Genomic DNA, 10,840 nt, shown 5'->3' on the forward strand with positions numbered 1-10,840 from the left:
TTTATTTGCCTACATCACTGTGCTCAAGCAACCATTCAGGATCTCTACAGCCTCAATGGCATTAGATGAACAGGAGAGATAGAGCTGTGCCATCAATGTATTGGTGACACCCAATCCCACGCCCCTGGACAGCCTCCCCAGGAGTTTCATGTAGATGTGGAAAAGCATGAGAGATAAGATAGAAGTTTGCAGGGACTCTATAGACCCAGAGGTTTAGCATCAGTCCACCAGCACCACCTTCTAGGACCTGTCTAGATAGGACTGGAACCACTCAAACCCAGATTGGAAAGGATAAAGAAAACCACTCGCATCTAATAATGTCTGTAGTTGTAATGCCACTACCTGTTTGTACACCTTTGAGATTGACTGGTTGTTATCCAAAAAGGTAGGATTCAGAGAGGGCTCTTTCAGTTAACAACTGCCTTCTTCAATACCAGTGGCATAACTCCCTGTCTTAGTGGGTCATTCACTTTGCTGCTCAACCAGACAGTGCCCTCTGGCCTACCCATCAGCTGGGAAGGGTCAGAGTCAAGAGGGGTCAGCCTCAAACCTAGAATACAGAATCCAAATTGAGAGTTTGCTACAGTTGAGCAAAGGTATCTTGGAGAGGCATGAAGTGAGAGTGTGATCAAAGAGATTCCAGTGTCATGATTTTTTGAGTCTAGATAGCGGTTGATTTGTCAATGAATTCTAGTAGTAATTATTATGGGGATGGGAATTGCAGTTTTGTTTCTATGTATGGAACTAGAATAAGAAAGGAGAAAGTAAGCAGTTTGTGAAAGTTAAGATCATTTGACAATAAATGGGTGTTTAGCATGAGGTGAAGACTTTTCACCCTATGGTACTATGTACTGAAGGGTGAAAACATTCTGCTAAAATGGGGCTAAAGAATAAATCACCTCATACCACTTATCTCCTGTTAGAATCTTGGAATTATTCAAGTCTCAGGGTGATGGTTGTACAATGCTCTGAGTACCATGTTGTAGAGAAAGGTTTCTGAGATGTATTAATAATGATGAAACTGAGAGGAATAGATGGCTGGTAGACTGCTCTTTCTGTTTTTGTTCTTACACCATCTTTTCCTTGTCCTGTTTTGTAGGTACTTGAACGGTTGCAACAAAGAGGATTTGAAATTGTTGGCTCTTGCGGAGGAGGGGTGGACTCTTCCCAATTCAGTGAATATGTACTTAGACGAGAACTCAGAAGGACATCTCGCTCATCCTCTGTCATTCGAATAAAGCAAGAACCTCTGGACTAAGAACTTTTTTTTCTTATGCAACAAACAAAAAGGGGGACCTTTTTCATGTGCAGTTGGGACACCAAACGAGCCCTGGAACGACAAATTGAAGAAAGACACATTTATATCAAATATAGACACCATACCTGTATTCATATGGAAGCATTTGGAATAGTAATAATAACCTCAAGGTGTAAAATATGTATATGTGAAATGTTAGAAATGCAAAAAGAAAAAAAAACCCTAAAAATGGTAGGTGAGGTTGGTGCTGTGATGGCCATTAAGTGTCCTAGGCCTTAGCTAGGCCTGTTTAACAATAAAGAAGCCATTGCCATTAGAGGAGGCTCACAACTCCTTTCCATTTCATTCCATTTTCCATTGCCAAATGGCAATCTGCTTTTCAGTGTGTACACCTTGAATCAATTTGCAGATGTCTTAGAGGTGACTGGGCACAACTACAGAAAACATCCATCCATTATATAAGAAAGGTAATGGACAGGAATTTTAGATGTTGCTTGTACAGAAGTCACACACTTCTGTCCACCTGGCAGATGTGAACATTCATTGTTTTTTTCAAGAGGAGTCAGAATTTGTTACTACTTAGTGGAGTTGCCCTGGTTTGAGTCCAGTGCTTTCACAAGTTTTTTCAAACTTGATAATGTATGAAGTACAAATAAACTCTGTTAAAATGTCCAGTTAAAGCCAACACTAGCCAAAAAATGTAAAATAACATTTTAAAACAATCAAGATTAACATGAGCTTTTAACTTGTTCTAGTGTGCATTTGATACGTTTATTGGACGGTAAGTGATACTGAATTCTGTGTGAAAACAAAATTAGAAGGTATCCATAGTGTCCATAGTGGCAAACAGTTCTAATGCACCTTATGGTGCTACTTTCTTTCCGTCACTGATTTTCCAGCTTTGTTTGAAACTGTCGTTTTGAAAAGCCCTGGACTTTTGGGGGGATAAAACAATTAAATGCAGATCTGTACAACGACTTTTAACTACTTCTAATGCTGACATCTCTGCCTAATATAATTTCATCACTGTCCATAAAGTCAGCCCCTTTAATCTCACATTCAAGTACTCTTTTTTAATTACGAAGTACTATCATTCTGCACTGTTTTTCCTAAGGTACTACTATCTTAAGGTACTACATGCCGCCCTCCCCCAGCCACTGGGAAATAATACCTTCTATTGTTTATATATCTAGGGAGTCATTAATGTCCAGCATTGCTAATATAAGGATTACTACATTTGTCTGCTCTCTGCCTTACAAGGGACCTGTAAGTTTTATTAGTGCTAGAGAAAGATTTTAATAACTGATGGTGTTTATATTTTCAGAGAGAATGGCTGTTGGTTCTTTGACTCAGTATAAGTTGGTGCAACCTGTGAACTTTTGTACTGGACAAAATCTAACCTAATTAGTAGGCAGAAAGTTTATTAACTCACCATCTTAAGACGGAAATATATTGCAGATGGGGCTTCTGCTACCCCTCTACCATTTTTTTGCTCTGTTCCTTAGCTTCCCCTGCCCTTTTTTTTAAACATCAAGTCTGATGAGTTCTACTTTGAATGTTTTTTTATTAAAACAGAAAAGCAGGGTATAAATAATAATTCTGTAAACTGAAAAGCAAGCACATTGCTTTTTATTTTTTTCCCCTAGTTGGTCCTAATAAAGCTCTTTGCCCATTTGATATTTTCTAAGGACCAACACAGTTGTCTTTATATTTTGTATAAGTTATTCTAATTGTGCTTGGTTTATCTCAACAATTATTACAAAGTATACTACAGAAGGCGCAAACACTTCACAGAATATTTGCTTGCATAAAATTCACCAGCCACCACATTATCCTCCCCCCAGAGTATCTTTTTATGCAGTCTATTACATGTTACAACTATACATTCATCTTCTTTCTGGAACGCGTAATTGAAAAAATGGTGCAAACATTCTTTTCCTTTTGGTGAGACCTTATTTGGGAAAAGTTTGAATTCAGAATTTCAAGTGAAAAGAATCTATCTCATAGCTCTAACCATCGAAGGCTGAAGGAATTCTTCTGGGTTTTCTAAATATGGGTGATTAGTTACGTGTCTCCCAGACAGCATATGGCAGGGGAACTTAAGTTTATCATGACAGGAAACAAGTGAGAAACTATTTCCCATATATTAATGTTCAGAATGTTGATGGCAAAAGTTTAATCTTGGTGCTGCCGCACAAGTATAAGCTTGTAAAATAAAATACAACTTCACATCCAATGTGGTGTATATCCAAAGTGGTTAAGATAAAAATGCTGGATAAAATGGCAATGATATTAACATAAAGTTGCACTGAGAAGGTAGACTGAGTAAATTTGTGGTTTCAAATTTGTAAATTTTGGACAATGGCAGTTCTATTGTATTGCTGTATTTGGATCATTGTTAAATGCTTGGGTTTTTGAATAATGGCAATTAGTCTTAATGAAATAAATGTATGTGCATTTTTATTTTATTTTATCGTGCACTAAGGTGAAATGGAAGGAATAGGAATTCTGGAAAATCCACATTTTTAGAATTATTCTTAACCAGTAGAAGAATCTGCAAACAAGTCAGGAAAGTACTATTTAAGTTCCCTGTCTATACTTAACACTGAGTGTTACACACATTCACCCCACTTCTCTTTTTTTAAAAATGATATAGACTCTGATTTTGAAGAGTGGAGCTATGTGAAAACTGTCCCTTGCTCTAAATGTAGTGTACTTAATGGGAGTCAGCAGAGTATATACATGGTTTTGAACTTTGTGTAGGATGTTTGATAGAAGAACTCCAGCATAGGTGGTACTGAAAGGCGTTCTTCCCTCTTATAAATGCTGCAGCTTAACGTTGTGATTTTTGTTTTGCATTTGATAAGATCTAGGGCCCTTGTTGGGTCAGTCATCATTCATCATTCATCGTTCAGTTGTCTGAAGCAGACATTAACATCTTGCTCCTTTCTAAATTGTTGAGTAGTCAGAGAAACACTTCATTGAATGTTATTTTATGAACTGAATTGCAAATTGTGGAGGTCTGGAATGTTAATGGCACTGTACTCTAGGTCATAGTCATTGGAAACTGAAACTATTCAAACTGAATAAAAATGATGCAGGGGTAAACAAAATGTAGACTTGTAGGTGAGACTGATTAGCCCTATACAAAGAAAGCAGAATCTTTAACAATCTGTTAAATGTCATTTATTAAATCAGATCAATAGATATGAGCAATAAATATATTGAATAAGAAAAAAGCAGATGGCAAACAGCTCTCTTTTTACAGGTTATTAATATTGTGATGCACTGTAGTTGTAATTTAGCTACTTAAAAAAAAATAACTGCATTTTATGCCATCAGTGGGTGCTGTATTTTGCTGTAATGCATGGGAAAATGGAAAGGAACGTCAGCTGCCAAAATTGTGTTTTCTGTCAACATGATTAAGTGGTGGCAAAGGGACTGCTGGGAACATATACTGGAAATGCCATGCAACATGACCTTCCTCAAAATAAAAATGTGGCTGGAGGTGGAAATGAAACTAGCTTCCAAAGGCAAATCAAGGCATTGTTGCTTATATTGGTTATCAATGCATTTTTACCAATACAAATACCTCTTTCTAGTTCCTTGGCGTGTGCTCTGATTATTTCCTGAAAACAGCATTAGACCACTGTCTAATGTAGAAACTTTGAAATCTCAGATCCAAAAAGTGAGCCTGATCATATCCTTTGTACAGACTGGTTTCTTGATAGCTTTTAACTATGGTGTACACTTTCTGGATATAGGACACTTTCCCCAAAGTTAATCTTGCGAATGCTTGCAAAATGCAATGGCAAGAAAGCTAGATGAAGAGCAGCTGTAGCATCCCACATTGTCTTAATTTTGGTAACAGGTTGGGAGACAACGACAGCACCGTGACTAGAAGCAGTTTGGGTAGGGTCTGGCAAGTAAAAAATGCTTCCCTGCTTGCTTGACACTACCATTGCCAGTAGACCCAGGCATTGGGAAGAGCTCCTAAGCAGAGTGTTTTAATGTAGAAACAGGAGTTTACATTGGAAATAAGTTGAAACTGGGTTGGATGAAGTGAGAAGCCTCTAATGTTAGGTGGGTTGTTACAGTGGGTTGTTTCCAGATTTAAGCTGGATCAACTGTGCTGGTAGGAGTGGACTTCACTGCCCTTCCCACCTGAACATACACACAGAGTCAGGAGGCCCTGCTGAATGGGGTGAGCTGTTGGGATCCCCCAAAATGAGGCAGAGGGACCTTCCATGTGTGGGCCCCTTCCTCTTGAGGCAGGCAGATCTGGAAATAAAGATGAACAAGCGAGCTGGTCCACACTGGGTTGGCTGACAGGGCTTGTTGCAATTGGGAAGAAGTATTTTTGTTTCAGCCAACACTGGAATTTCCTGTTGAACTGTATATGAAACCAGCAGATAGAACCTGCATGACTGAAGTTGTATCAAAGGACAGCAGCTGACAGCCAAACTCTTCAAGGCAATCTAGTTACTGCTGTTCTTTTAATGTGACACAGTGTCATTCGCAAGCAGACACTAGATAGTTATGAACACACCTTCCTAAAACAGTTTATTAATTTATTTCAACATGCTTTTCTTATCTTCATGACTAGCTCGCCAAAGAGAGAATGCATCAAACTGGAATTTTTAAAAGGTATGTGCAGGGACGGACCCTTGCGACTGCAATAATATTGACCGTTGTTCTTTTTTTTACTTGTTTAGAAACTAAAACCAATTACTTGATTCTGTCATTCCTGTCCTAGAGAATTCTATATTATGAATTATTTCTATTGGACAACTGGTATTTGAATGCAGACATTCTTGCTGCCTGAGGTTTATTTACAGTGGAAATGAAACCAAGAAAGCTTCAAGCCCCTCAGGCCAGTTGAATTTCTCAGACTTCAATGTGAGTGGTTTATTATTTCTTGAGGGACTGGAAGGATCACCAGTACCCAGATCAATACCTTGCATTAAGGTTTTCTGTTATCTTTGGCCATTTCCTCACTGATCTGGTTACTGAGGTCTCAAAAAAACAAACTGGACATGTTAGATCAGATGTTCTGCATTTGAGGCTGAAACTGCTGCTTCCAAGACTGTCTCAGTCTTGTGTTTGTAATACAAATGTCATGAGGTGGGGAAGATGGTTGTTTGTTGTTTTTGTTTTTAAAGAAAAGCTATAGCCAGAGCATGTTAAATTTCCCACAAACTGAAAACTAGTCTTTGTTGGTTTGCGTATTAGCCACTTGCCAACTTTAGTATTAAGGTTGCATAGTAGTATTGTGAGAAATTATCAGACTTCTGCAGCAGCTATTTGTATTCTTAAATATAATGGTGTTTGTGTGTAAAAGTAGCTTGGCTACATATGTCATATTCAAGATGTTTTGGACTGCAACTCCTATAAGCCCTCGCCGGCATGGCCAATGATTAAGGATTATGGGAGTTGTCATCTAAAACATCTGGAGAACACCAGGTTGCCTACTCCTGAACTAGACACCATGGAGGAAGGGAAATTCTATGCAGTGTTGCTGTTTTGGGTGGCAGACCCATAATCTTTACTGCATGTAAGTCTGCCTATGCTTTCCTGAAATTTAATGGAATAACTTACGAAGTGATTTATTGCCTTTTACCACCACCCTGTCCCCAAGGGGGAAATGCAGAAATTAGTGTTTTATTAGAAATGTTATCGCCTCCTTAAAGATAGACTACCTGCTCAGCATACTGGTCAGGGAGAAACCTCAGTGGGCTTTAGGATCTATGCATCATAAATACTGCATTCTTGAGACCACTTTTGTTTTGGGTGTCGTGTTAGGATGAAAAATTTGCCCTGAAGATGTATCATAACAAATGGTGAGTTCTTGTCTCTGTCTGCAAGCACCAGCCACTGGGCATCTATATTAAAGTTGCTGTCCTGGACAGAGTGTGGAGTGGAGCAAGAGAACTACATATAAAACCTGTCTCTGTAGTTGAAGCTGGGGCTGATGACAAATGAGCTCTTCTGTAATATAAAAAGGGTACTCTATTATGTTGTTTGTCAGCATTAGTTTTTCCAGAGGAAAATATGCACTATGGAATGCCTGCCCTTGCCTAGTTACTGGTACTAGCAGCCTGTGATTTATAGGCATGCAGCATGTTAATTGTCCTATATCCCACATGTCTAGCCTTCTGTTTAAAGTCTGACTTGGCATTTCAGTCCTATGCTTCCATTCAAAGTCTTGGCAGGTAAGATTCCTATTTTGATATTTGCTTGGCTTGGTTGATCAGAGAGAAGGGACCTGTTATAAGAATAGGTGGGATGCAAGAATATTCGTTTTACACTATTGACAAAAATTTGGAAAATTGGTCTCTCACACACTCGCTTTGACCCAGTTTGCATGATCATGGCTGGGGAAATAAGCCACAGTGGCTGACTTCCCCTGCTGCGCATGCCAACAGGATTAACATAATTACCTTTGGCAGTGCGGCTTGTTGTGCTGTGTGAGCCAAGGTGGCTTGTTGCTGTGAGTAACAAGCCATCCAGAACCCATGGCCTCTTGTAGGTTTATTAACCACCCTGTGATTGTGCGAATCAGGTCTCCCTCTTATAGACACGCGTGCGCATTTTAATTATGAGATTTAATTATGTCAAAATTAAATCTCATAATTTAACTAAATTATTAATTGTTTGCTTTAATAATGCCTAATAAAATAATTGGCCTTATGGACCATTACTTTGCATGTTCAGGGAACTGTGCAAACTATGGCTTTAATGGAAGCGTCACAGCATGCTGGTAAAGCAGGTAAGCAACATGACATAGAATGTAAACCAAAAGTTGAAATCTAATGTCTTATCAACGGTTTTAGATGTAATAGTCGCAGTGTGGATTAGAGCATCATTCAGCCCAGCATTCTACTTGGCTGCTTTGCCTTGATTATGTTCCTTTTACAAAATAGTCCTAAAAACTTCGGAAGAACATTTGAAGTGCTGCAGTCTAAATTTTAGATCAGTGTTGTACATAATTAATGCCATAGCTGAACATGTATTAGCATTGCATTTGCTGCTATTTTTCCTCTTACCTTATTGGCATGCTATATTTCAAAACAGGGGACATTGCAAGTCCGTACGATAGGATCAGTAAATCATAAAATAAAGGAAGTTGCTTCATAATTAACCTAAGTACAAGTTGGTTTTGCACATCCTAAATTTGCACAAATATGCTGTTTAATAGGGGCGTGCCTTAGGCTGAGTTGACAAATAGTGGTTATACCATTATCATAACTATTGGTACACATGACACCAATGGGCACCGATAGTTATAACGGTATAACTGCTATGTGTAGATTCAGCCTCAGTCTTTGGTGTGTGGAGTGGGGTTCTGTGTGTTGTTTTTTTTAGAAAGCCCTTTCATTGTGCAAAGAGAATCTATATGCAAGTCACCTTTGTGACAACCATATAATATAGTATTCCGATGTTATGGGGATTTCTCTTTTTGTTTTCTAAATAAGAGACTGACTTTCTCAAGGCCAGACAGTGATTATTTTAGCATTTAGTTTTTGCTCAGTTGGTTTTTTGTTTTGTTTTTGTTTTTATGAATGAGCAGTTTACATGCTCCATGTTAAAAGTCTATTCAAGAAGCTATTCAAATAGCAAATTATTTTGGCTCAGAGATAAGACTACTACTACTACTGCTGCTACTACTACTACTACTACTACTACTACTACAAAAATAATACCCTCTCCTGGTGCATTATTGATCATTAAAAGTTAACGCCACAATGCTTGCAGCGTTATCAAGCAATATCTACTAAATCCTGGAAGCATGGAAGATAACTGAAATGTAATCTACTGCATAGCAGCTCTGCTAGTGATGGATAGCGAAATAGAAGCAGGACTAATGAAAAATTAATGAAAACAGTTAGTTCCATAAGAAAAATGATCTGTTTTCTCCCACCTTTGTATTGATTTAAACTGCCCCTGTAATTGGAAGAGTATAATTTTGTCCTAAGGTAAATGGGGGGGGGGGTGTTAGAAAGTGAACATATAATTCTGGTTGTGCTGCTAACATACTTTCAGCTAGAAAAACAACGTGTTTTCCTTAGAATGTTGAGGCCGCTTGCGACTCCAGACTTCAAGCATATATTTTTCCTGTTCAGGCAAACTGCCATGTGTTTGCCTGAAGCCATTTACTGCATGAGCAGTGGACTCTGAGCATTTTGTAGGTAAGTATGTAGAAAAATATTTAGAAGAAATATATTCCATGTCATGTGTTGTGGGGGTTTCAACATGTCTCATGTATTTTAGGTTAGTTTCTGATTGATCTTCATAATGGCATAATGTTCCCTCGAGACATATTTAAGTTTCAAAATGTTACACAAGATGGATGAACGTACAATAAATGTGTCATAGAAAGGCATGGATACCTAGGAAAGACTTGCGCTAACACACCACTATTGCTGTTAATAACAGGAAGTGATGCTAAGGAAAGAAATATCTTGCCCATTTCAAGATGCCATAACCATAATCAAGCTGCCATAATCAACATCTTGTTTCATTTATAAGATTGTTTCTGCCCATCTCCTAGCATAGCCCTTGGTAAACATCTATTTTTAAATTTCAGTTTTTGCACAGCCTAGCTAAAATGGTGTCCGTTGTTCTTGAAAAATGAGGTTATCCCTCTTCTGTCCCATACAATTGCTCTGTTACTTGGTTTATCAGTGCTGCTTTCTCATAGGGCTGCTTTTTAAATATAAAAACAGCAGAACTTTGCTAGCCTCATGTTAAGCAGTATAAGTAAATGACAAGATATTGCATAACAATTTATTAAAACATGACCTAGGAATGTGAGCCTTGAACTGCCTTCCCCAACATGGATCCCTCCAGCTGTTTTTCATTTCAAGTCCCATGACCCCAGCTATTGGCCATGCTGGCTGGGGCTGATGGAACTTGCAGTACAAGTCATCTGGAGGGCACAATGTTAGGGAATTCAGTCTATTTATAAAGGAAAAGAACCTCTCCCATTTGTAACATTACTGTTACCTTCACACAAGGTCTTTTATGGGTGGTAGTTTTGTTCTTAATGGGTTTAAAATGAATATTATAGTATCTCAGTATATACAAGGGTGTCTTGTACCTATGCCATGACAGTTTTTTAATCTCAAAAAAATGAATTGCCTGAATCTGGGAATTTCATGCAAATTATTTTACAAAAATGCTACCAGCACTGAACATCCCATCCTGGGGAGAGGCCTGATGAAAATCCAGTTAAAGTGCACACTAAATCTGAGTAATTATTCATTATTAGTGCTTTCATCCCCAGTATCTAGTCATACTTTGTAACCCAGGAAGGGAAATAAGAATGCACTTAAAGCTAGAGATATGTGATTTACAGCCCAAATGATGGTCTAATCCTTTGACCTTATTTATTCTTCTTTAATTCAATTATGATCTCTTTCCCTAATCATGCTGCTTGAATCTCCTATTTATCAAAAGCTTGTTTCCTTTTCCAAATGTCATCAAGCTTACGGATAGTCAGAAGGTAGACGTTTGGCTGAGGCACCAGTGTGCCTTTGATGGAGCTGTACCTTAGACTTCCGCTAGCTAATTTGTCTGTTT

The 10,840-nt window shown here is 38.3% G+C and overlaps 1 protein-coding gene across 11 annotated transcripts in view; it reads left to right on the forward strand.

Annotated features, from left to right (window-relative positions):
- The window catches only part of KCTD1 (potassium channel tetramerization domain containing 1), a 116,589-nt gene extending 111,728 nt beyond the window's left edge, over window positions 1-4,861 (forward strand). For 9 of the 11 annotated variants that reach the window (XM_084849644.1, XM_084849643.1, XM_084849648.1 and 6 more), the window contains one exon: window positions 1,100-4,858. In XM_084849644.1, the coding sequence (XP_084705770.1) occupies window positions 1,100-1,258 (159 nt within the window). In that variant the 3' untranslated portion in view covers window positions 1,259-4,858. Of the gene's footprint in view, window positions 1-1,099 lie in introns of all 11 variants that reach the window. The other 2 variants (XM_084849645.1, XM_084849649.1) reach the window with 1 other exon arrangement.
- Window positions 4,862-10,840: the final 5,979 nt, after the last annotated feature.

Source organism: Heloderma suspectum, chromosome 4, assembly GCF_057233095.1.
Source record: "Heloderma suspectum isolate Gila_16-S chromosome 4, 16-S_ref, whole genome shotgun sequence".
Classification (NCBI taxonomy): domain Eukaryota; kingdom Metazoa; phylum Chordata; class Lepidosauria; order Squamata; family Helodermatidae; genus Heloderma; species Heloderma suspectum.